The following is a 27,437-nucleotide window of genomic DNA, read 5'->3' as shown; positions in this document are numbered from 1 at the left end:
CACCCAACTGGCATCATCATTTAATTCCTTGGAGTATACATATCCATTTAAAAAATGTGCTCTATATTTACACATACATATGTAAATATATCTTTGTAAGGAAAGAATTAAAATCCATTTTGTTTGGAAAATATAAGAACTTGTCTTTAGATTACCTGAGGGACCCCGGGGTCTTATAAACCTAAAGTTGGGAATCACTGATGCATACTCTGCTTAAAACCTGGATGAATTTCAGGTCTCAGGCAGACCAGCAACTTCAAGAAAGAATTTTCTTATTAGGAGGAAAATGTTTCACATTTTCCTTCTCCCTTTCCTCAATTGTAAATCAGAAACATACTCTTGTTACATTCAGTCATGTACAAACTTGAAAGTTCTGGACTCAGTTCAGTTTTCATTTAAATGTCCTTAGAACAGATTCCCTCATCAAAGTGCTCCAGGTAGGGGCACAAGGACAGGGAAACATTCTCTGGCTGCCAGTCTGTCCTTGAATCCACAAAGATGCTGAAAGCACTAAAATCTGACATCTTTTTGTTCGTCAGCAGCAGTTATTACTTGCACAGGAGATAAGGCGAAACAAAAACCTAAGTCAGTGTACCCACCCTCAAGGAATTGAGGGACTAGTAATGGGGTAGGATATCATCAAAGAAACTACCAAAGAACAGTTTGTTTTATTGTTTTGGAGTTCTCATCTTAGAGATGGGTTCTCATCTAAAACTTCGATTTTGTCTGTTATTTATAACTTTAAATGCATCATTCTCCTCTCCTCCAAATTGAGCCCGCAAAAGCCTAAAACAACAGTTTAGGACTTAGAGCACTCACCTGAGATCTGAGTTTTGGGACTCAGAGATTGTGTGACTCAAAAGAGAGAAGGAAGGGAAGGAGCGGGACTGGCCCCCTGATGTTTTATTACTAACCATAATAGAGCAATAACAACTGTTTACTGAGTGTTTCCTATAAAACTGGGTAGTTTAGTAGGTGATTCACATATTCTCCCAATTATTTATCATACCTATCCTTGGAACATGAAATTAGTTGTTGATATTGATATTAAATAGCTAGCGCCAGACCACATGCAACAAACAGCCGAGGCAGGATTCAGATACATCTCAGGGGAAGCTGAGCTGCCTTTTGCCAGGGGCAAGGTACCATGCTGTTTGCTGGGCTCTTGCTCTTTCCTAGGGAAGAGTCGGCCCTGGCATGTTTTTGAAGTGGGAGACATGATCCAACTCCTCTTCCTGGTTGCTTCCCCCAACTTGTAGTTCCACTGTCTCTCTAGATCTCTCTACCCTAATGCTCCAAGAGACCCCACTGCGGCATCACTTGTAGCTCTTGGAATCCTGAAAAGCATTCTTTTCTCCAGAGTTCTTTACTTCCCTTCCCATTGTTAAAAACCCACTTTCTCAGTGAAGCAGATCTCAGCATGCTTTTTAAGAGGAAAGCAAATGATGAAACTTCTCTTTGTTAACATACGAAGGGCTAATAGCCTCTAGTCATCTCTCCAGAGGATCACATTTTTTCCCCATTTTTAAAAAAGAGGAACCTTAATGTCACTGATGACTTTCTAATCTTAAGTACTTTAAAAAAATTAAAAACCTGTGTGTGGGATGTTACAAAAAGAAAGGCTTGACTGTGCTCCACCAGACATCCAGCAGCACCTGAGTTTCTCAGCTGCCTTGTTCTCACTGTACGCTTGAATTCAAAGTCCCTCTTCAAAGTTCTATCCCCAGAGGAAGTAAGGTACCATGAGGGTGTAAAAAGGGAGAGGTGGTGGTGGTGGTAGACAGGTTTGGCTATTTGTGGAGTATGATTTATTCATAGTGGGGACTCTCTACAGTTGAGGTATGTCAAAGTTAGTGTATGATGATGGTTGACCAAGGAATGCAGGGACCATCAGCTTTATCCGCCTGCGGGGAGAGCACCGGACTGTCGTAGACACTGTATGTGAGGCAAGTGGGGAGCTCGTAAGTTTTGTCTCTGAACAACTTTCTCTAATCTCATGTTCCTATTTTTTTTAGGCACCGATTGACAATGGTTCAAAAATCACCAACTACCTTTTAGAGTGGGATGAGGTAAGCTTATTTCATATTCACCCATCTAAAACACCATTTCAGAAACAAAATTGCTGAACAAATACCATTTTATTCTTTTATAAGACATGCTAAACACAGAAGAAAGGCATGCTAGTAGAGAAATTTAAATCAATAGTTATTGACTATGGAAAACGAAGTTAGATTGAAGTAGTATTATGAATTGTGTATTGAAATATATGTACCTGGCTTATTTGCAAGCACTGCTGCTAAAAGAAAAAAAAAATGGGGTCTTATCTATTTTGGATCTCCAGTGTCTAGCCAGCCAATAATTTGTATTAAAAATTGACTGCTTTGTCATCTTGACTGCTTAGATGCTTTTGATAAGGTAAAACACACTGCTGCTCAGAAAGCATAATTTGCTTTTCGTTTTTGAATGCCATGTGTGTACCTTGGTGTTGCACTGTTGAGTGGCCGCTGTGAGAGCAGAGCAGTGCATAGAAGTCACACTCTACCCACGTGCGAGTGCCCTGTGGGTTAGAACGTCCTGTATCAGGTGCCCTCCTTGCTGTTCATGTCCCCAGAGGCCCTTGGAAGGTATCTACGGTGGAGTGTCCTTATTCTCAAAGCCACTGTGTGCCGACTGGTGGACCCAGTGCATTTCTGGCTACACACAGAATCTCAGACAGGAAACACTTGACCTAGAAGGTTTTCATTTCTGAAAAGCAACTGTTGGCTGGGCGTGATGGCTCACACCTGTAATCCCAGCACTTTGGGAGGCCGAGGCGGGCAGATCACGAGATCAAGACCATCCTGGCTAACACGGTGAAACTCCATCCCTACTAAAGATACGAAAAAAAAAAAAAAAAAATAGGCGGTGGAGGGTGGTGGGCGCCGCCTGTACCACCACTCGGGGGGGCTGGGGCAGGAAATGGCATGAAACCCGGGGGGAAAGCTTTCAAGGAGCCGAGAACACCCCGGGGGGGAGACCCAACCTCAAAAAAAAAAAAAAAAAAGCAACTGTACTTTTTGTTCCTGTAGATCTTAATTGTATTTATTCATTTGCCCCCACTTTATTCTTTCTCTGGTTGAGAAATTGGCTAAGGATTTTAAGAATAAGAAATGTGGAATATGGGGAGAAATGCAAGTTAGCCTTTGTGACTTAAATTTGGAGGGATTGAAAGATTTAGAACTTAGACTTAGGCAAAAAGTGACTTGGCAAGTGTGGAAAAATATTTTAACCAAATGTAAAATGAAAACTGGATGGAATTCCCATGGTGAAATTTTGATGCGAAAGAGGTCCGTCATCACTTTCTGCAGAAGCATATTTTCCCATCTGGGTTGCATCTGATCAGCTAGAGTTCCAAGTTACCAAGAACAACCATCTATTGTTCTTAGGATCCTTTCGAATAGCTTGTACATGCAGGTTGGTGAAATCTCAGCCTTAACCCATGCATTCTACAGATTAGGTGGATTTCATTTTAAGGTGGTTTAATTAGAAAGTGAAAGCACCTCTCCAGCCCTTAGAGGTTTTTATAGTCAGTCAGGAATGTTGGAAAGGAACTCGGATGACCTGTGAGCATATAGTAATGTCTTCCCATCTCTCCCTCTTTGTAAGGACAGGTGACCGTTTAATGAAAGTCCCTTTTTATATGTGGATTTCTTGCACTCATCTTATGTGTTTTCTCATGTCTTGAGGTTTTATATCGAGATGGAGTTCACCAGTACAGAAAAGGCATTTTTTTTTTTTTCAGATATCTTCTTAGGGCACTGTGTGTGTATGTGCATGCACACACTCATGCGTGCCTATGAATCCTGTGTTTTTTGCTGCTTCTCTGCCCAGGACCATGAGTTCCTAAGTAAGGAAGGCTAAAAAAGTTGAATACATAGCTCAGTGAGAAACCTCCAAAGAAAACTTGGGTGCTGCAGGAATTGGTAATGGTGGCTCGGTTGCTGGTCTCTTCCCTTAGAATTTGAGAGTGTCCTGGCTGATGATGCTGAGAGGAAGGATGCCACAGCCTCCGCTGAAGTGGGACAGGCCACGTCTGATGATCGTTTATGTTCAGCATGATCCATTGCAGGCTAGCAGTCAAAAAATGTCAGATGACTGGGTTTTGCCCTCTACCTTTCTCCTACTTGATCTCCTTCCAACTTTTCCTCTCACTTTTCTTAATTCTCTGCCTTCTTTCCACTTTTTCTCTCCCACCTTCAAATTCCTGCTGGTATCACAGCTCTGTTGAGCTTTGCTGAAGATTCCAGGTTAATTGACTCTCATCCACCATGGATCTTTTGCCAACACAGAAATCCTTTTACATTCTGTGGTTTAAGGTCCACTTTCCAGACATCTCCTGCCCCCTCAATTCTAAGGAACTCCCTTGCCTTTGGGTGCAATGAGCTTCCTGGCAGGAGAGGATAATTGAAAGAACACCAAGATTAGGAAATATGGGTTCTGTTCTGAGTTTTATGCTGGGCAGCTTGACCTCTCTGGTCCTTAGTTTTTTCCATCTGTGAAATGGCGAATAGGTTAGTTCACCAGCTTGTATGCATTTACATTATTTATGCTCTCACAAGACAGATTATTTAGGATTGTCTCTTCTGACAAGAGAATATTTGGAATCATTTTCACTGTTGTTTGGCCTGTTCATTAATTATTTCAGCATTTATGGAGCATGTTCCTCAGTAGTCTGCATTGCACATTGTCCTATGAGGGATCTGTGACATAGTAAAGATAACTGTGATAGCTGAAAAAGCAAACGTACGCCTATCCTCTTGTTGTGCTTTTAAACAGACACAAATAAAGCACACGTTGCCATATGCTTCTCAAATTGTTCGGTCCAGTAGCTCCTTTGCTTTGTATTATACCCCTCTCATTTCCCATCCCCTTATAAAGATGAAAAAACGGTGCTATCAGGTTTCCTGGCAGTGAGAATTCAAGCAGTAGTAACAAGTTCATTCCTGCCCATCCTGTCATTTCAGAAGTGAAGTTTCTGACAGAACAGTCTGGCAGTCTGTGTTTCTAAATGTAGAGCTGAGTTGAGGATCAGCAGCACTCTTGAGAGTGGCTCACTTGGGTTGGGTTTTGGGTCCCACATTCCTATGCTATACAGGCCTTAGCTTCAAGAAGGAAAAGCAAATATACAAACAAGACAGCAGCATCTGGTCTGCAGGACGTGTGAACACAAGAGGCTCTGGCCATCCCTGTGAATCCTTCTGCTGGTAGTTTCTACAGCCAGGTGCATCTCTCTGGTACCAGGACTGTTTCTAGACTCCACCTTAATAGAAGGCAGTGAGGCAGGAGAATGGGAAGTGGATGTTTTGCTGGAATCACCCTTTCCCCACCCTTCCCCTCTCTAAGGGCCACAGCTCTCCCCTCCTCTCCTCTTCAAGGATATCTGCTCCAGCCACACACCCAAAAACCTGTCTGCCATCCAGGGGGCTGAAGAAACAAACTAAGATTGCAGAAAGTTTTTGAGGTGCACAGAGACACAAATCACTGCCTGAGAGCGACACCGTGCTGCTCCGAGTCCTGAAGAAGGTTGTGCTCAGGCATAGCACTCGGTCCTATCTCTGTGCTGGCCCAGTGCTGCTCCGAGTCCTGAAGAAGGTTGTGTTCAGGCATAGCACTCGGCCCTGTCTCTGCGCTGGCACCTGGTCTGAGGATCATGACTTTGAGGTGAGGTGGCCTCATCTCCATACACGCAACCACTAATGTTCAGGTATCCCCTGCAGCCCCATATTTTTATTACCGTCTAACAGCATGGATTAGAGTTCCAGAATACTTCAGTCTTTTGTGTTTGTAATCACCTTTGCAATAAAATGATTAGAGTAAAATTTTGAAAGTGTTGGTAAAACGAGAAGACAGAGCATCAAGCCCAGCTTTCAAGCCTCTTAAAAAAAGACTTTCCTGGAAAAAGAGCAGCAGCCTTTATTTCTGCTGAGATTAGGAATGCTGTGCTGAGTTGACCTTCTTGGGAAGATCTACCTTCATCAGCAGCTAACTATATGCTGGGCTCTGAAGTACAATGGCACGTGGAGCCCTAATGGGGAGCAGAAAACAGAAACGCATTACAGTACAGGGGAAATCTGATACACCTTCTATCCTCTCTTAAATTCACTGACATTAATTTTACATGACTGTAGCATAGAATTCACTTGGAAATTACTCATGAATTGTTCTGTACTAGGGTTAACTGCCTGTTATTTCTCCATTAATAACTAACTAGATAACGTCTTAATTTTTAAATCAATACAAGAAGTTACTATGACTATGAAATGGTAATTAGCAACTAAAAATGGAATTTACAGCCAGGCGCAGTGACTCACGCCTGTAATCCTAGCACTTCGGGAGGCCAAGGTGGGTGGATTGCCTGAGCTCAGGAGTTCGAGACCAGCCTCGGCAACACGGTGAAACCCCATCTCTACTAAAATAAAAAAAATTAGCCGGGCATGGTGGTGAGTGCCTGTAGTCCCAGCTACTCAGGAGGTTGAGGCAGGAGACTTGCTAGAACCCGTGAAGCAGAGGATGCAGTGAGCTGAGATTGCACCACTGCACTCCAGCCTGGGCGACAGAGCGAGACTCCTCTGTCTCTGGGGAAAAAAGAAAAAAGGAATTTACAGTTGTCACTGGCTTTTCAGCTGTGGCCTTCAGTTTCGGTTTTCACCTGAAACAGGTCAGTTTTTATTACTTGAGAAGGTGTGGCCATTCCTGGCCAAGTTCCCTTGTGGTGACTCATGAGTTTTCGTGTTTAGAGCCATGGGGTTTAATAACTGACCCCACATTTTTGTAGCTTTTTAGCCACTTTCCTTCTTCAGGAGACACCCCATTATGAGCAGAAACACAGAAGGTCATTGTCAAGTTTTTTTCACTTGAACATTAGATGAGTCACATCACATTGTCATTTCACAGTGTTCCCGTCCCCCGTGTTTACACTTTAATCTACAAGCACTTGTCATTCTGATGGGTAGCAGAAAGCAGATCAGAAGGTCCTAAAAAGGAGCTTGTTTAACAGCAGAACAATGGCTAGATGTTAGAATTTTCAAGGTATAGGTTCTTTTCACAATGGAGAGTCAGTGAGATGGGGAAGGCGGACATCATACTTGAGATACTATGCCCACTGGCCACGCCCACGCTAATCCGTTTGACTGCCCGTCTTTATGGCACCCTTCCAAGCTACATTGACTCTGTATTGCTTCTCTTCTTTTTTTTTGAAATGGAGTTTTACTCTTGTTGCCCAGGCTGTGCAACGGCACAGTCCCAGCTCACTGCAACCTCTGTCTCCCAGGTTCGAGTGATTCTCCTGCCTCAACTGCTGAGATTACAGGCGCCTGCCACCACACCCGGCTAATTTTTTATTTTTGGTAGAGATGGGGTTTCACCATGTTGTCCAGGCTGGTCTTGAACTCCTGGACCACATGTGATCTACCCAGCTTGGTCTCCCAAATTGCTGGGAGTACAGGTATGAACCACCACACCCAGCCCTGCTTCTCTTCTTGATGACATATCACTATCTGGTGGAGGTGGGAGTTTTTCTCTAGAAGGAGCTGTGGGAGAAGGATTGAGGATATTGAGGGCTCTAGGGTAGGGAAGGGCTTTTAGGAAAAGAAAAAACTAGGAACCTCTGGGTTGCGTCATTCATAAATGTCTGCCCAGTCTGTTTTAAGGTTCCTAAACAGATCGTGATCTGGCCTTATTTTTGAAAACTTGAGTAAAGGGGTGAATTTAATGGGCAAATAAGAACTGTTTATTTTAGAAAAAATTAGTTCCTTCAAGAAAGTATTTATGCAAACTTGGCTTGTTTTAAGTTCTGCCTTAAGATATTGTTTTAATTTGAGCCATACAGAATGCTAACTGGTGCTGCTGCAACTATCAGAACAAATACAAGTCTCCTAAGATCTTGCTATGAATATGTGGCATGGATTCATATTGATGATACATATCAATAATATGATGTTTATCTAAAGAAAACTGAATTAATCATCTCAGCTTTGTCTCTCTCTTCATCCATTTTGTGCTGCTGTAACAGAATACCTGAGACTGGTTACTTTATAAAGAACAGAGATTTATTTCTTACAGTTCTGGAGGCTGGGAAGTTCAAGGTCAAGGACTTGTATCTGGCAAGGGCCTTCCTGCTGTGTCCTCCCACAGTAGAAGACAGGAGGGCAAGACAGCACAAGCATGAGAGAGGGAAGGGGACCAAACTTGCCCTTTTATCAGGAACCCACTCCTGTGATAACAAACTCACCCCGTCATAATGGCATTCGTGAGGATAGACCCCTTGCGACCTAAATACCTTTTCAAGGAAAAAAAAAAAACCACCTCTCAATGTGCTGCACTGGGGATTAATTTTCTTTCTTTCTTTCTTTCTTTCTTTCTTTCTTTCTTTCTTTCTTTCTTTCTTTCTTTCTTTCTTTCTTTCTCTCTTTCTCTCTTTCTCTCTTTCTCTCTTTCTCTCTTTCTCTCTTTCTTTCTTTCTTTTTTGAGGTGGAGTCTCGCCGTGCCACCCAGGCTGGAGTGCAGTGGCGCGATCTTGGCTCGTTGCAAACTCTGCCTCCCAGGTTCATGCCATTCCAGCCTCCCGAGTAGCTGGGACTATAGGTGCCCGCCACCACGCCTGGTTAATTTTTTGTGTTTTTAGTAGAGACGGGGTTTCACCGTGTTAGCCAGGATGGTCTCGATCTCTTGACCTCATGATCCACCCGCCTTGGCCTCCCAAAAGTGCTGGGATTACAGGTGTGAGCCATGGCGCCCGGCCGGGGATTAATTTTCTAACACATGAACATGGGGGACACATTCAAACCATAACAGTTTCTAGTTCCTCATGGTACCCCAAGCAGGTAATTTAACACCTTAGCCTCGGCCTTTCCACTGGAAAAACAGGGTCAGTTATCTCACAGGTGTGTTAAGATTGAATGAGATAAGTTGGGCAATAGCCGAGTCAGTGTAACGATTGTTCCATATTGTTGGTGTAAGTTTACCTAAGCAGATGCTAAGATCTGAGGTAGGGAAAGTCAACAGTTAGAACGATCATGTATAAGAAATATGACATTCTTCTGTCAGGAACTTAAACAAGAGCCCTGAGGTTTATGTCACTTGTTTGAACTAAATAAAAAGTGATGTTAGTGCTATCATGGATGTTAATTTGCTATTAGCCTAACTTCTGGACATGACATGCAGGGCACAGAATAACCAGAAAAGCGCTTTGTGGGAATGTGACTACTGGAGTTCCCAAAAACCTTTCTCACTTGTGACCCAGCTAGCCCAAAAGGAAGTTCACATCTGGATATACAGAATAACCAGAAAAAGAGCTTTGTGGGAATGTGACTACTGGAGTTCCCAAAAAACCTTCCTTACTCATGACTCAGCCCAAAAGGAAGTTCACATCTGGTTTCCCTGGTGACTAATGAGCCAACACAGCTGTAAAACACAGTGGACTAAGAATGAAACAAATGCCACAGAAATCAGGGGAAGCATAATTAAAAGTTGAGAGAGGAGAAAAGGCCAGCAGCAGGTAGAGCCCATGCCCCTGGGGAGCCATTAGCAGGTCAAGTCAGGCCAGGCCAGGCAGGCCCAGCAGTCCTGTCACAGAAACCTCCTGAAGCAGGTGACCAGCCCCAGATTGCAGCTTCTTGGACATCTGTATCATTCAGGAGGAGCCTTGTTTAGGGATTGAGTTGGCCCTGTAGAAGATACTCAGTAAGAGATTAATTAATCAGACTCCTGCTTAGCTCACGTGTTGAATAGTTCATATGGATGATCGCTCATAATCCTTCTGAGTAAACTTGCACCTCTTCTGGTTCGATAACAACTGTTCTGAGAATGAAGGAAATGGAGCAGCCACAAGCACAGTAATTTACTGGGTCCCGCAGCATGGATGAAGAGAGCTCCCTGAGAGTTTGCTTGACTCCAGCTCTCTAAGGTGCCACGCTGCCTTTGGGTGCATGGTGTGTTGGTTGGTTCCGTAACAAAAAGCAGGAAGGTCAGCTTTCACTCCCCTGCCCAGGCCCACATGCACTTTGGTCATTCTTGGCAACTGTGGGGATTGGAAAGTGGTGTTCTAGGTTCATTTTGGCTCTGTCCATCAAAGACCATCTTTCACATGAGTGCCCACTGCCACGTCTTACGGTTGTTTCAGAAAGCCAAGAGAATTGCTGCCCTACTATAGCTGCTATTGAAGGAAACTAAGCCAGGAAGGATTGAATAACTCAGAGGCATCTTTAGGTGCCACTTCGTGGTCAAAAGGAGCCCCCTCTTTTAGGGACCTCAGTCTCAGACATCCACACACCTGCAGCAGATTCTCTGCCTTCTCTCTTTTACCCTTTCTCGCATGTGTACATGATGAGGTTGTGTGTTTGGGAAGCAAACGATGTGGAGCTTCTTGCTGAGGCTAAATTATAAATCTCATCTTGTTTCCTGACGCCTGGTTTGTCAACTCACCTTTGTTGTGGCTCCTCATGGCCAGCTGGAAGAAGACTGCCTTGGGCCTTCGCTAGGTGAATGGACCAACCCCATCCATCCCTCGGTTCATTTGTAAATCGCACTGACAGCCTGTTCTGAAATTAAGCCCTCGGCTCCCTTCTTCCCCCTTCCCTGTGACAGTCTTAACACATCAATCCTCTCAAAGCATTTGACAACAGATGAACCTCAATATTTGGAGAAATATATAGGAAAATTTTCTCTGTGTGTTTGTTTAAACCAGAAGACTTAGTGATCATCCTTGGCTATTTCAGGCAGCCAAGCCTCCCCTCTTACAGAAAAACTAGTATGCTGAGGGATAAAATGCCTCCCTGTTTATTTGGTAACACGGAACCACAAATCATCCCACCCACTTTTCTTACCTTTGAAACATCCTCTGTGCCAGAGTGTGCAATAAAATGAAAGAGGCATCCCTGGGGGAAGAGTGGGGTTTGGCACGAGAAACTTCTGAGTCCACCCAAATGTGGAGTGTCCCTCCCTCCCTGTTAGGAGCCTCTTATATATGGTTATGCTGAACACATACGTGCTCTTTTATTTCTGAAGCCAACATTTATCTTTGATGTTGCCTAGGATCAGCCGGTGCTGGAACAACTTCTAAATATAGACACTCTAGCAGACTAAATCTTAGAGCCTGGCCGTAGTTCAGTTGGCCAGTGCAACTTTATTTTTCATGTATTGTTGCCATTTCTGACAGGTTGAACCATACTATTAACAGAGAATGGCCAGCCCAGAATCCTTCAGCCCATGTCTGGATTCAGAAGCCATGGGCCACAAGCACATGACAACTGATAACCAAATTCATGGAACTTACTTAGCAGACAGTTACCAAACCTGGTAAGAGCAGCTCAGGAAGGCAGCAGGCATGGCTGTGGAAGAATCTGAAAGAGACCGGGCGCAGTAGTTCACGCCTGTAATCCCAACACTTTGGGAGGCCGAGGCGGGAGTTTGAGACCAGCCCGACCAACATGGTGAAACCCTGTCTCTACTAAAAATACAAAAATTAATCAGGCATGGTGGCGCATACCTGTAATTCCAGCTGCTTGGGAGGCTGAGGCAGGAGAATCACTTGAACCTGGGAGGTGGAGGTTGCAGTGAGCTGAGATCGTGCCTCTGCACTCCAGCCTGGGGGACAGAGTGAGACTCTGACTCAAAAAAATAAATAAATAAATAAATCTGGAAGAGAAGGAGTACAGTAGCAAGATACCACATGTCAAGAAAACATCAGGAGGAGTAAGTCACAAGACCAAAGGGAGAAAGTTCACTGTGAATTCCATCATCCTTGTGTTGGCCATTCTTAATCTTGTGCCAGGAATGAAGTAGTTATGAAGAGGAACAGGAAGTATCGTTTCCAATCTATTAATTTAAAAGCAGTTGAAAATATCAGCCAACTTCATCTGTTAGTGCCAGTAGTGTTGGAAATACCCACTTCTAGTGTTGTTTGTGCCAGGGTAATTAGAAATGTTAGCCAGAGCAGCCACAGCCCCCACAGTCTCCAAAATTACACTGACAGGAAAACACTGTAGCCTGAATTAATTGGGATGTGTGTGAGTTACATGTATAGAATAGGCCATGGCTTGTGTTCCTTAATGGGAAACCAGCCCATTTCAAGGATTCGTCTTCCCGAGTACTGAGAAAAACTTTATAAGGATACTAAGTTAGTGAAGAAGAAAAATTAACTTGAAAAAGTTCTTTTGTTGTTGCTTTCAGTCTTTCAACTACACACTTTTACAAATTAACACAACAAATATATTTTTAAACATACTTTAAAAATTAGTTGCATTTTACGAACTTAATCAAATATCTTTTATATACTTAGCTGCCAGTTTTCAAGTAGGTAGACCATCTGTAAATTTGTTTCTTCACTGGAACTCTTATATGTTTGTAAACAGATACCCAGAGAGAGAGGTGGAAAGCTGGTTACATGAGGAAGTACTTTGAAATGTTATTTTATTTGTTGAGTCCTGTGGTTTTAGGCTATGTCATACCTAAACTGTCCCCAAAAGACCATTGCATGTCTGAATTTAAAAATCTCAGCCGGACACATTGGCTCACACCAGTAATCCCAGCACTTTGGGAGGCGGAGGCGGGTGGATCACGAGGTCAGGAGATCGAGACCATCCTGGCTAACACAGTGAAACCCCGTCTCTACTAAAACTACAAAAAATTAGCCGGGTGTGGTGGTGGGCACCTGTAGTCCCAGCTACTCGGGAGACTGAGGCAGGAGAATGGTGTGAACCTGGGAGGCGGAGCTTACAGTGAGCAGAGATCGCACCACTGCATTCCAGCCTGGGCAACAGAGCGAGACTCCATCTCAAGAAAAGAAAAATCTCCCAAGAGTTCTCTACATTTGGGATAGCATTATTAAAAGTCTTATTTCAATCTAAAATGTGATTCTGTAAGATGAAGTAACTGCGTAGCCGTTGATTGGCAATTTTGTTTGATCTTTATCATCTAGGAGTCTGATTCTATTTTTAGCTTATACAAAAATAACTTTTAAAATTATTCAGAGAGGTCCTTACTTTGGTGGATGGCTTTGAAAGTAAAAGCATGTACTAAGTGCATGTAGAAAACAGGACCCATTATGTGTTACACATTTATTTTGTTTTGTTTTGTTTTTGTTTCGTTTTGAGGCAGGGTCTTGCTCTGTTGCCCAGACTGGAATGCAGTGGCACAGTCTCTGCCTCCCGGGTGCAAGCAATTCTCTTGTCTCAACCTCCCAAGTAGCTGGGATTACAGGCATGTGCAACCACACCCAGCTAATTTTTATATTTTTATTTTATTTATTTATATTTATTTATTTATTTATAGAGACGGGATTTCACTGTGTTGGCCAGGCTGGTCTCAAACTCCTGACCTCAGGTGATCTGCCCACCTCGGCCTCCCAAAGTGCCAGGATTACAGGCGTGAGCCACCGTGCCCAGCCAGACATTTATTTTGTATGCTAGCATGCACATTACATTCTCCCACCTCCTGGCTGTTTACAGTGTAGGAGGAATTTATAAAAGTTTGCAGAAATTCAGAGGGGTAAAACTTCATGCTATAAACATATATAGACATCAAAATAGATGAGTGTAATATTGCATAACAAATTACCCCAAAAGTTAGAGGCTTCAAACAATCACTTTCTTATGCTTGTGGATTCTGGGTTAGGGATTTGGACAGGGCTCTGGGGAGTGGCATCTCATGCTCTGTCATATCTGGAGTTTCAACAGGGGGTGCTCATTGGCTGGGAACTGGAATCTTCTGGCAGTGTCTTCACTCACAAGTCTAGCATCAGTGCTCACTTTGGACTGGACCTATCTGGGGCTCTTCACATGGCCTGGGGCTCCCACACAGTGTGGCAGCATCAGGGTAGTCAGAATCCAAAATCGGGTGTCCCAGCAAAAGTCAGAAGCTGTTAACACCTTTCCAGACCCAGCCTTGGCTTCATTTCCACTCCAGCCTTTTGGTTACAAGAGAGTCACAAGACCACCCACATTCAAGGGAAAGGGACGTAGACTTTGTTTCTCAATGGATGGGGAATCGGAGAATTTTTAGACAGGTTTAAAGTAACCACTTGTGATATAAGGCTTCTTGTCTCCTTTTGGTCCTGAGAAACCATTAACAAATATTTTTTTTCTTTATCTTTGCATAGCACATACAGTGTTTTAGGTACCATACCCTAAGACTGTTAGATATAAGGTCATATACTTTTAAAGTACTCTTTTTTCCTATCCCTGATTCTTTACTGAGTCTTCTGGAGATGGGTAGAGGAGGGAAAAATGTGCACCCAGAAATGCAGTGACAGTCTGGGCCTCATACCTCATAACCAGTGCTACTCAGCCAGCCGGTGAGACGTGCCTCAGTGGCTCTCAAATACCAATCTTCTCAGTTAGCAAATGGAAGAGATCATTCTGTCCGCCGCCTTAGTGATAAGGGCAGGGAACCCAAACAGACTGTTTATCTCCAGTTAATGTCTCTGCCTCAGTTGTACTTGAAAAGCAGGATCGTGTGTTCTGTTCCCTCAGGTGACTCACGATAGTGCAGCAAAGTGTTTTAGTTTTAGTTTTTTTTTTTTTCAGGGAATATAAATGTATTTAAAATCTTTAACAGTTTTCATCTTTTAACTACAAATTTGAAAGAAATGGAAAAATATTAAAGTAGGTAGTAAGGAGGTAAAAGAAAAAATAAAGATGTTCCTTAAAATATTTAAACTACTTTCTATTTAAAATTTATCCCCAAATTTCATTTTAGAGAATGGCAGAGCTGGACATGGTAACTCACACCTATGATCCCAGCACTTTGGGAAAGCCTAGGTTGGGTGGAAGGACAGCTTGAGGCCAGGGGTTCGAGATCAGCTTGGGCAACATAGACCCCATCTGTACCAAAAAGAAAAAAATGGAAAATTTATCCAGGTGTGGTGGTGTATGCCGGTAATCCTAGCTACTCAGGAGGCTGAGAGAGGAGAATCCCTTGAACCCAGCAGTTTGAGGCTACAGTGAGCTATGGTCTGTTTGCACCACTGCGCTCTAGCCTGAACAACAGAGTAAGATACCTTGTCTCTCAAAAAAAAAAAAAAAAAAAAAAAAAAAAAAGAATATTTGGGAACAATATTTCTCCCTTGTGGGGGAAAAAGAAAAAGTCTTTGTCTCTGAGATTATGATCGTATCTTGGAAATGTTTTCAGGGGTTGATCATTCTCTGCTGTGTAGCCACATAGTGCTTTTTATATACTCTCCAAGCTCCCTTCTCTTGCCCCTGTTTTTCTGTGATTGGGGCCTTTCATAGTCTGGCAAAAAGTTGGAGGTTATTCCCATTCTTCAGAATTTAGCAGGACCCTGTAGGAACAAGAACAACATCTAGACTCCCATTATTATTAGGACTTGAAACCAAAAATGCGTGACCCTTCTAAAAAGTGAGTGAGGATGAGGATGAATCAAAGCGGAGGCAGATGCTGATAGAGTATGTAGTATTCTAATGGTTATTAGGCTGGGTCTTCCCCCAAAAGGTGATGACTTCCTTTAGTATGTCAATCTCAGAATGAAAGAGGCACTTGCCCAGGTTCAGATAAATAAGGTGTCCAGTTTAGGGCAGGTGAACTCTGTGGTAAGAGTATGGTATCAGGGCACAGGGCTGCACAAGGCACACTGGACGGAACAGAGTAAGACGATCCAGTGGTGTCTAGAATGTGAATAATACACAATGTATTTTTGTTCGATGATTAGAAAGGAGAAAGAGGCAAAGCTGCGATCCCAGGCTTGGGAAAGGCTGATCTGATGCATGCTGTGAATATGAGTCGACTTACTGGCGAGCCAAGTCTTTCCTGGAGAGCATTTTTGACCAGAAGTGGTAGACAAACACCCTGGTCCCTGGTTGGAAAACATTACCCCGGGTTGATGAATTGGTGCTCTTAGGCTAGGTCTGGGTGTGGAATGAAGATAGATAAGCAACAACTGTGAATTAGGTTGAGTGTGAAGAGGAACACTCAGCTTGGGAAAGGAAACAACCCACGTTTGCAATGCGTCCTCCTGCGCCAGATTGAGCACCTCGAGGTTTACCTGCACACAGTTGGTTTGTACTCCAAGATTTCTTCACATTCTAGTAAAGATTAACCTTGCCCTTGAATGAACTTGGGCTGAGCTGCAGAAACAAGCATTTGGGCATGCCCAGGATTGCAAAATGGAAACAAGCCAGTGAACCCTGAAAATCTGCCCTTTTTTGGCTCATAGACACTGACAGTAGAAAGTTAGGCTGGAACTGGCTGGGGTTATATTGGTTCGTGTCCAGTGAGGTCAGTAGCCCAGTGGCTAGGTCTGTTCCAGAATGACCAATGGTGTTCGCTCTGACCAGTTTCTCTAATTCAGGCGAAGTATCTTTTCTATCCCCCACCAAGAACAAGAACCCCAGTCTCACCTTGGAGGTTCTGATTCTGACCGCTTACATGCTGCGAACCTGACCCACCAACGCGCAGACAAGTGGAGTGCAGCTAGGAATCTCTTCCCTCAGCCCTCTCCTGCAGACCAGCTGACTTGCAGGCCCTGGCAGCCCCACTGAAAGCTCTTACTCTCTTCTGTGTGACATACCACAAGTGGCCTAGGTCATGGCTGTCCCTGCTGCCTGTGTTTGACCAGCTCATTGATGACAACAGATCTGAAAAGTGTCAGGATGTTACCCATTTCTATTACAGCCATGTTTTAGTAGGGAACTTTGAACAAGGCTGAATTTAAAGTATTAAAAACTAAGTTTCCAAAGTCAAGTCAGTGTATCTCAGTAATCCTGTGTAGTCTAAATTAGATTTTTTAAAGGAGGGAAGGTGCCATAGGTTATAATCTCTGAAAATCTCTGGGAGCTAAACAGCCTATAAAATATGAAAGTTGTCATTTACTATCTCTAAAACTCCACTGGCAGTAATGGTTTGGATGTATTTAACTTCTGATAAACAATGATAAACATTCACTTTATCACTCCTGTCAGTTCATGTGAATCTTTCAGTCCTCTAAAGCATTAGCTCTTTTCTTTTTTAACTCCATTTCTGTCAACAAGAACAGGAAAATATTTTGTTTATAAATGCTATTTGCAACCTGGGACCCGTCTTGTTTTATGAACAGATTCTCCAAATCTTCTATCCCTTTGAACACGGACTTACTCTACTCTCATGCTTAAGCTCCAGAGCCATCCGAGAGCCTGGTGCAGTAGACAGACCAGCATGCTGGCATCGGATCACTGGAGCCAGTGGCCTTCTCCGGTTCACTTGTTAACTTCTCAGCTGCAGATCACTTTTGTACTGCAGTGACTTGTGAACATTAATTTTTTTCTTTCCAGATAATGCATTTTACTGTATTTTATTTTATTTTAGAGACAGAATCTTGCTGTTGCCCAGACTGGAGTGCAGTGGCGTGATCTCGACTCATTGCAACCTCTGCCTCCTGGGTTCAAGTGATTCTCCTGCCTCAGCCTCCCAAGTAGCTGGAATTATAGGTGTCTACCACCACGCCCGGCTAATGTCTTTAGTAGAGACGGGGTTTTTAGTAGAGATGGAGTTTCACCATGTTGGCCAGGCTGGTTTCAAACTCCTGACCTCAAGTGATCCACCCACCTCGGCCTCCCAAATTGCGGGATTATAGGCGTGAGCCACCGCACCTGGCTGAGATATGCCTCTTATATTAAACTTCATGTTATACATGAATATGTTCTTTTATTCAAAACTTCTCTCATGTCTGAAATATTTTAACCTGCTTTCCCTTGTTTTTGTTTTATTCTCAATGACTTCTAAAAATTCATCAATAAGCCTTAATTCTTTAACTGTCAAATATTTCTATTCTTACCTCTACAGACTCTACAGACGATGCTTCCAAAACTTAATTCCAAGGTTTTAACAACTCTGGATCTTTCTAGGTGTCCCTAAGTTTATGCACATAGTAGTACATCCTGGAAGTTGTTATGATAGAAAATTTGGCATGCTTTGTCTCTATGGGTTGGAGTTTATTTAGCGGTTGTTCCTGATTCTAACAATTGTTCCTGACTCCAAGATTTCTTTTTTGTTTGTTTGTTTTTGAGATGGAGTCTTGCCGTGTCGCCCAGGCTATAGTGCACTGGCGCCATCTCAGCTCACTGCAACCTCTGCCTCCTGGGTTCCAACGATTCTCCTGCCTCAGCCTCCCAAGTAGCTGGGATTACGGGTGCACATCACCATGCCTGGCTAATTTTTGTGTTTTTAGTAGAGATGGGGTTTCACCATGTTGGCCAGGCTGGTCTCGAACTCCTGACCTCGTGATATGCCCACCTCAGCCTCCCAAAGTGTTGGGATTACAGGCGTGAGCCACTGCACCTGGCCAGATTTCTTCAGCTTATTACTCCTACTTCACATTTACTTATATTACTCCCTCACATTTTTACTTTTTTCACAAGTAGAATTTTTAAAAATGTTAGCAATATAGGAAAATGTCCTGAAGGTCACACAGTGCCCCTTCTCCTAATTCTTTAGTGAGCCTGAGTGCTCTGGCTCTCTTAAAATTCATTTCTGCCCTTTGAAGTCCCCCAACTCTTTTTCTCATTTGAGCCACAGTCTGGTTTCTACTGTATTAAAGCAAATTAACCTAGTAAGAAACAGACTGACTTGTTTTACTGGCTACAGTTCTAAGCACAAGTAAAGGGGAAAGGAGACCAAATAAAGAAATAGGAAAAATGAGGCATTGAAGGGGAGCCAACACGGGGTTTGGAAGAGACGAGAGCTTCCGCCATGGCAGGATGTGCCTTTCTTGCACTGTTTACTCTGAGTTCAGAAATAGAGGAGGAGAGAAGGTAGATCATGCCACAGCCTGAAATGGATACGACACATACCAGGGCTCCCATAGAGTGTAATCGGATGCTGAGTTTAATTATGCAAGTGTGTGCATATGAATAAATCATCTTCCTCAACCTCAACACTCAAGGTTGAAGTAAGCATAAGGGCGTGACATGCCAGCCACATAGTGAGTTCACTCAAGAAGCACCTGAGAAATGTCAGGTTTTACTCACTGCACTCCCCCAACTCGGCCGCCAAGCTGCATCTGAATGCACCTTGAACCCTTGATAAAATGAACTTTCAATCTTAAAGACTGTTAGATCTTCCACTCTTTTCCATGGGGAAAGGTGCTACCTGGCTCGAGGAGGTGGGTGGGACAGGGGTTCATTTGAGGAGGATGAATGTGGTGTGTTTGTTTTTATTGTGTTCACCGTAGTGACTTTCAAGCTAGTGGTGTGTTCATTTTATTTTTAATTAAAGCATCACCTGGAATGTGTTTTAGTGGTATTTGAAGGCCTGCTGAACAAATGTAACAAAATTACATAAATTTGTTTATGTAAAACATGTGGTTGCTTTGTTTTTTTGTAAAATAAATAGAGAACTTCCAACAGATTGTTCAAGGCCCTGGGCCTATCCAGTTAGAATGTTAAGATCCATTCAATGTTAGCATATGGTTTTCTTTTGCATGAACATGGATAAGATAGTAAGATAATGGGGGTTATGTGTAGGAAGTGTTCTAACAAACTGCTGATAAGAGTGTTACATGCCTCTGAGTATGGCATAGGGCAGTTAGGCTTTTTTCTTACTTGTTGGGCCTGTTATGAGACCCTACTAAAGTGTTTTATTTGTACTTCAAGGAATTTGAAGTATCATGTAAGGCTAGGAAGGCATTCAAAATACATTTTTAGCCTGACAAGAAACTTAGAGTGACTGTAATATACATAGATTAATTCAACCAGTGTTCCAAGTACTTACCATTCACTTCCACTCTGCAAGCATTGATTGAGCTCTCAGTTTGTCCAAAGCACTGTTACGAGCAAAGTAGACATGGACAAAATGATTCAAAGGTTCGTGACCAGTATCAGCGATCAGTGAAGAAACAACTCACCATCACTAGAATGTACTCGTGAAGGTATTGGAGGCCACTGCATGGCAGGAGAGATACAGCTGGAGAGGGCCTTGTATGGCACACTCAGCTGCAGAGATGGGTCTTTAGGCGCTCAGAAGTTACTGGGAAAGGCTGTGTATTTTCAGAGCCTGTGACCCCTCTGTGGATGCAGTCAGATTCTTGGTTGATCAGGCTGGGCATTTTCGGCCAATCCAAGTAAGGAAGAGGATCTTGGAAATTGTGATCGTTAACTGGAGCATCGTCTTATGCCTGAAAGGACCTTTTTTAATCTTGTTAACCAAAAAAAATCACTTTAGATATACCACAGGTGTAGTAAATTACCTGTCTCAATTACAGAATTTTCTGTAGTGCCTTTATGTTAAAGATGAGATTTCATCCTAGAGTGCTTTATGTGCTACATGGGCACTTCCCTATAAGGTTCTATTGTTTTTGTTCATTCAAACTAGGAAATTAAACATTTATTCAAGATGTTCAAGATGCTCTTTCATTTATTTAGGATTATCTGTTTTTTTTTTTTTTTTGAAGTATATGCATTGTTTCGTTGTTTATTTTTAGGGAAAAAGAAACAGTGGTTTCAGACAGTGCTTCTTCGGGAGCCAGAAGCACTGCAAGTTGACAAAGCTTTGTCCGGCAATGGGGTACACATTCAGGCTGGCCGCTCGAAACGACATTGGCACCAGGTATGATATTTCTTTGTCCTCTTGCCCTTCAGCCTTTGGATGGTGATCTTGAGCCTTCTTTTGCATCACTGGAAGGCATGAGGAATCCTGCTGCCTCCACACTAAATCAACTGGAGGTTTTCCAAGATGGAATCCTAATCAGAGGAGAGAAGGCCTCCTTCAAGCTGGTGAATGCCACTATGGCCTCTGCAGTCTTGCAAGCTGTATGGCGAAGGCCCCACTAGGGGTCTCTAAGAACCAAGGTGAAGGTAGCAGTACAGATTTTGAAAGGAATTCCTCTTGGAGCTTTATTTTTTTAGATAACATGCCTTTTTCTTTTATCACTTTAGCGAGCTCTTGATTCAATTGCCCTTTTTCAATTACGTGAGTGTCTCCTGGTACAAAGAAAGAGATGCTGGGCTGGCCATTGTTGTCAAGCCCAGGGCAGATATAGAATTGGAGAAAACCTGGACTTTCTTGGAGGCCCCTGCAGGCCTGTAGCCTGTATGAGAAAGGCAAGAATGGGTGTACTGTAAGGTATCAATTGATTAAAGAGGCTTTGAAAAGGCTACATTTCAATTGCACTTGCGGGGAAACTCTTGATTAAGGGAAAAATCTTTTTCTTTCATTCACTGCTTGTTGAAATCTTTTTAAAGGCTTTGCACATCAGTGGTCCCCAACCTTCTTTCCAGCGTAAAGAACCTCTTTTTAACATCACAAAGTTTTACAGACCTGCCTCCTCCACCATGGTAGCCATTATAGTTTTAGAGTTCCCTGGTTGCAAGTCATACCGATAAAAAGCCTATATGGTTCAAGAATTTTTAAATGAATTGGAAGCATCCACCAACTTTCAAAAAACAGCACTGTATATATTGGTAAAACATTATTTCATCAACAAATATTTGTTGCTCATATTGATTTGAAGGCTTCTTGACCTATACCTTGATAGACATTGCACTGTGCTATGCCTTCTGTCCAGTGCTTTTGAGGGGGAAAATGAATTCTTAAGTACCATTGTCCTTCAGTTTCCACAGGGGATTGGTTTCAGGACTTTCCCCACCTCCCTGCCATGGATACCAAAATCTATGGATGCCCCAGTCCCTGATATAAAATGGCTTAGTCTTTGCATATAACCTCCACACATCCTTCCCTCCTTAAATCTTCTTTAACTTGCTTGTAATATCCAATATAATGCCCACACATCACTTCATTCATGTGGACTCAAGATGCGGAACCCAAGGATACAGAAGGCCAGCTGTATATTGTCTTGTGACTTGATGTGTGTGTCTAGTAGAAGATCATGGGGTGGGGGGATGGGGAAGCTGAAGGTGGTTATAGGGAATATCACACACAGCATCCTTGCCTGGCTTTGCTTACTCTACCTGCTAGGCTGAGTTGGGTAGTATGCAGGCTGAGCCTTCCTCTTTTAAAGTGCCAAGCCTGTTCACATGCTTCTAACTGCGTGCCTCACTTTCTTTCTCTACAGTGGTTACAGCCAAGAGGTGGTATGCTACACATTAGGAAATATCCCTCAGATGCCTTCTGCACCAAGGCTGGTTCGAGCTGGTATCACATGGGTCACGTTGCAGTGGAGTAAGCCAGAAGGCTGTTCACCTGAGGAAGTGATCACCTATACCTTGGAAATTCAGGAGGATGAAAATGTGAGTTTTACAGATTTTATACCTCTCTGTATTTTGTACAAGTCAGTATTGTTATAACTACAGGGCACCATGAAATGAGATTAACTGCATAAGTTCAAAACTAAACTCTTTTGTTTTTTTTGAGACGGAGTCTCGCTCTGTCGCCTAGGCTGGAGTACAGTGGCCCAATCTTGGCTCACTGCAATCTCCACCTCCCAGGTTCACACCATTCTCCTGCCTCAGCCTCCAGAGTAGCTGGGACTACAGGCGTCCACCACCATGCCCAGCTAATTTTTTGTATTTTTAGTAGAGACAGGGTTTCGCTGTGTTAGCCAGGATGGTCTCGATCTCCTGACCTCGTAATCTGCCCTCCTCGGCCTCCCAAAGTGCTGGGATTACAGGCATGAGCCACCACGCCCAGCCCAAAACCAAACTCTTAATTTCTACCTCTGTCACCACCACTACCAACAGCAGCCTGTTCTTTCCCATCTCTGTAAATGACATTTCCATTCTTGTAGCTGGGGAAACAAAAACTCTTGGAGTCATCCTTGACCCATATATAATCAGACAGAAGATCCTTTTGAATCTTCCTTAGAAATTAACCATTTTTTTTAATCATCTCCACAGCTACTACCCTTTTATGAGGCGCTCATCTCACCCCTGGATTGTTGCAGTAACAAGATATTGTTATTGGATTATAGCCTCTTAATATTCCTAACTTCATCTTTACTAGGCTACAGCCTGTTCTCCATGCAAAGCCTGGGTGGAGAACATGATCTTGTAAAATACAAATAGATCATGTCAGCGCCCTGCTCAGAATCCTTCCTGTCTCAGTGCCTTCCCCTCTTTTTCACAGTAAAATCCCTAGAGCTCTTACAGTGCCCACCGGGTCCTGTGTGATTGGGTTCTCCATTACTTTCCTCGTTCCTTCCACTGTAGTCTTATCAGCCTTTAGTCTGTTCTTTTTTTTGAGATGAAGTCTTGCTGTGTCACCCAGGCTGGAGTGCAGTGGCGCAATCTTGGCTCACTGCAAGCTCCACCTCCCAGGTTCACGCCATTCTCCTCAGCTTCCCGAGTGGCTAGGACTACAGGCACCTGCCACCATGCCTGGCTAATTTTTTTTTTTTTTTTTTGTATTTTTAGTAGAGACGGGATTTCACTGTGTTAGCCAGGATGGTCTTGATCTCCTGGCCTCGTGATCTCCTTAGCCTCCCAAAGTGTTGGGATTACACCACGCCCAGCCAGCCTCTAGTCTGTTCTTTAAACACACCAGGTGTGCTCTGGCCTCAAGGCCTTTGCAGTTCTGCCTTCTGGCCAGAATGTCCTTCCAGATGTCTTTGACTCCCTTCCCTCATTTTCTTCAGGTCTATTCTCATATGTCATTTCTTTGGACAGTCCTTCCCTGATCACCCTGTAGAACAGCACCACCCAATAGAACTTTCTGCAATGATGGAAATATTTTATAATTTGTGCCATCCAGTATGGTGGCACTTACACACATGCAACTCTCGAGCACCTGACATAAGGCTTGTTGGCCTATAGTATGGAGGGTTTGTTTGCTTGTTTGTTTTGAGATGGAGTTTCGCTCTTGTTGCCCAGGCTGGAGTGCAGTGGTGCAATCTCGGCTCTCCACAACCTCTGCCTCCCAGGTTCAAGTGATTCTCCTGCCTCAGCCTCCTGAGTAGCTGGGATTGCAGGCACGCGCCACCACGCCTGGCTAATTTTGTATTTTTAGTAGAGACAGGGTTTCTCCATGTTGGTCGGACTGGTCTCGTACTCCCAACCTCAGATGATCTGCCCACCTTGGCCTCCCAAAGCGCTGGGATTACAGTTGTGAGCCACCACGCCCAGTCAGTACTGAGTTTTTAATTGTAATAAACTTAAATTCAAAGAGCCACATATGGCTGCCATATTTACCTCCAGCAGCTGTAGAAAGCCCTCACTAGTTCCACCATTGTATTCTCCTACCTAGCTTTAGTTTTTGTCATAGCACTTAACACTACGTGACATATGTAGTAGTTTTTCTGTATTGTCTTCTCCCACTGGAATGTGAACTTCTTGTGGCAAGGCCTTTTCTGTTCTTGAGCAGTGCTGAATCCTTAGAGCCTAGAGGACAACCAGACACAGAGAAGGTGCTAAGTAGCATTTTAATGAGTGAATGATAGAATGATAGAGACAGAACTATTGAATGAGTTCCCTGAATTCAACTTTTAGTGGGATGTTTGCCCTCCTAAAGGATTATGCCCTTTCCCATCTAAGCTGTCCTTTCTCCCTTGGCCAGAAGAGGGCACTGTGTGGTCAGGAAGCTCAGCCACACGTTACTGCATAGCACATTGTAGCTTGATAGTGAGGACCTCAGTACAAAGGACTTTTTTCATGACAACATTAAAAATGTTAAATGTATTTTCAAAAAGTACTTAACTCATTTGTCACAATAAATTTGACCAGACCCAGGAAAAATTACAGCGTGATGGAGATAAATTTTTATTTAAAACTCAAGTGCTATCCACAATACTCTGGGCTTCTGATTTTTCTCTTTTGCAAAAGTACCAGACCTCTGGCCAGTTGCTGCTGATGGTAGGGAAAGGCAGTATAAAAATCCTATATTCAAAGGTATTTAATGCCCAGAATTTTTGATACTGATGTTTCTTCCTGGCTTTGCCTTTTCAGGATAACCTTTTCCACCCAAAATACACTGGAGAGGATTTAACCTGTACTGTGAAAAATCTCAAAAGAAGCACACAGTATAAATTCAGGGTGAGTCAGTCATTTTGCTGCCTGAACTGCTTAAAAATGAAACTGTTTTCTATTTCACCATTTACCATGTCAGATTGTCTCTACAGGTTAAAAACTGAAGTTGACAGCACTTTACATTTTGAAAGTAACATTTATAAAGTGCACACCATGCTTTATTTATTTATTTATTTATTTATTTATTTATTTATTTGAGATGGAGTCTTTCTCTGTCACTCAGGCTAGAGTGCAGTGGCACGATCTCAGCTCCCTGCAACCTCTGCCTCCCGGGTTTAAGCAATTCTCCTGCCTCAGCCTCCGAGTACCTGGGACTATAGGCATGCGCCACTAGGCCCGGCTAATTTTTTTTTTTTTTTTTTTTTTGTATTTTTAGTTGAGACAGGGGTTTCACCATGTTGGCCAGGCTGGTCTCAATCTCCTGACCTCATGATCTGCCCGCCTCGACCTCCCAAAGTGCTGGGATTACAGGCGTGAGCCACTGCGCCTGGCCCATGCTTTAATTTTAAAACCAGTTTGTGAGCATAAAAATTGTCATCATGTGCTGTAATAAATTGCGTTTGCAGCATGGCCAGGTGCCCTTGCCTGGGAAGAGGCATACCAGATGCTGGAGTGTACCTGTCACTCACCTGCACTCCATACCTTTTTCTTTTCAATCAGCCTTCTCTTTGCTCTTCAGCCCATTTATTTTTCCTCACTTGTTTTTAATTTTCTCTTCCATGACCCACCCCCTCCCGACCTGGGCTGTCTTTGGTCATTAACAGCCACCATTAACATTACTATAGGACTATGTGTAGTAGCCAAAAAAGTGAATACGACTTTATAATCACTAAGAGATCAAAACAATGTTCTGCAGCACCATATTTTCTAGTATGACAAGTGTGTATTTTGGAAGATAGGATTGTCTTCTGATTCCACACATTCTTCTCTAAGTGGTGGACCAAATGCTGTTATTTGGCACGTAGCAATCACTCAATAAATAGTTGCCAAATTATCAAGTGCAGTATGTGACTATTTGAAGGAAATGATAATTTTTAACATTTTTAAAAACCCTTATTATTGATGCTGGCTATGAGAACATAGCTATACTGCTAACATTTCTCCACAAGGTGGCATTGCCCTACTCTTTAAAAAGTGGGTCTATTTTTATGTCCCCACTCACCCCACATTTTCCTTTCACGAAACAATACAAATCAGGTGATGACATACTTGTTTTATTATGTCTTTTTGAAAGGGTAAAAATATCTTTAAAACCCACCTTATGGTTTTATTTTATTTTTATTTTTTTATTTTTTGAGACAGGGTTTCGCTGTTGTTGCCTGGGCTGGAGTGCAATGGCATGATCTTGGCTCACCGCAACCTCTGCCTCCCAGGTTCAAGGGATTCTCCTGCCTCAGCCTCCTGAGTAGCTGGGATTACAGGCATGCACCACCATGCCCGGCTAATTTTGTATTTTTAGTAGAGACGAGGTTTCTCCATGTTGGTCAGGCTGGTCTCGAATTCCTGACCTCAGGTGATCCACCCACTTCAGCCTCCCAAAGTGCTGGGATTACAGGCATGAGCCACCATGCCCAGCTGGTTTTATTTTTAATTGTTAATAACCAACTATACAGTAAATGATTTATAATATAAATACTGTTAAATCGATACTTGAGTTTAAAAGAGAAAAAAATGTGTGTCTGTCTGAGTTTATGGGTGCCTTCATCTCACCATGTTAAAAAGTGACCATTAATTTAGTGATCCCTGATAACTAAAGCATGTTAACGTTTCCTTGGTTGTGTTCTAGCTGACTGCTTCTAATACGGAAGGAAAAAGCTGTCCAAGCGAAGTTCTTGTTTGTACGACGAGTCCTGACAGGCCTGGACCTCCTACCAGACCACTTGTCAAAGGCCCAGTTACATCTCATGGCTTTAGTGTCAAATGGGGTATGTTTTACTGCTGCTGCTGCTGCTGCTGTATTTTTTTTTCTTTGGATATATTTTTTTAAAATGATTAATTTTAGTAGTGACAAGCCAAAAAAATTATGGATAATATTATTTGCAGAAGTTTTCTACATTCGGAATATATGTGTGAGAAACATCCTGAGAAGTCTACAAATTGGAATGGACAGTTTCGTTAAAATGTAATCATAAAGGACAATTAAATTTTAGTGGAAATTAAAATGGATGATTTTTTTTTTTTTTTTTTTGGTTGATTCTTTCTCTTTATTACTGGTTTTCAGAATACACAGTTGGTGGTCTAGCATTCTCCAAAGATTACCAATTTTTTTTTTTTTTTTTTTTTTTAATTTATTTATTATTATTATACTGTAAGTTGTAGGGTACATGTGCATAACGTGCAGGTTTGTTACATATGTATACTTGTGCCTTGTTGGTGTGCTGCACCCATCAACTCGTCATTTACATCAGGTATAACTCCCAATGCAATCCCTCCCCCCTCCCCCCTCCCCATGATAGGCCCCGGTGTGTGATGTTCCCCTTCCCGAGTCCAAGTGAT

The 27,437-nt window shown here is 42.8% G+C and overlaps 1 protein-coding gene across 3 annotated transcripts in view; it reads left to right on the top strand.

The window, feature by feature from the left end:
• FNDC3B (fibronectin type III domain containing 3B) overlaps positions 1-27,437 on the top strand; it is a 364,617-nt gene that overhangs the window by 270,700 nt on the left and 66,480 nt on the right. For all 3 annotated transcript variants that reach the window (XM_003894828.5, XM_031663575.1, XM_003894829.4), the window contains 5 exons: positions 2,016-2,069; positions 20,447-20,571; positions 22,037-22,211; positions 24,861-24,947; positions 26,728-26,866. In XM_003894828.5, the coding sequence (XP_003894877.1) occupies positions 2,016-2,069; positions 20,447-20,571; positions 22,037-22,211; positions 24,861-24,947; positions 26,728-26,866 (580 nt within the window). The remainder of the gene's footprint in view (positions 1-2,015; positions 2,070-20,446; positions 20,572-22,036; positions 22,212-24,860; positions 24,948-26,727; positions 26,867-27,437) is intronic.

Source organism: Papio anubis, chromosome 2 (genome assembly GCF_008728515.1).
Source record: "Papio anubis isolate 15944 chromosome 2, Panubis1.0, whole genome shotgun sequence".
Taxonomy (NCBI): Eukaryota; Metazoa; Chordata; class Mammalia; order Primates; family Cercopithecidae; genus Papio; species Papio anubis.
This window is presented reverse-complemented; position numbering and strand designations above follow the sequence as displayed.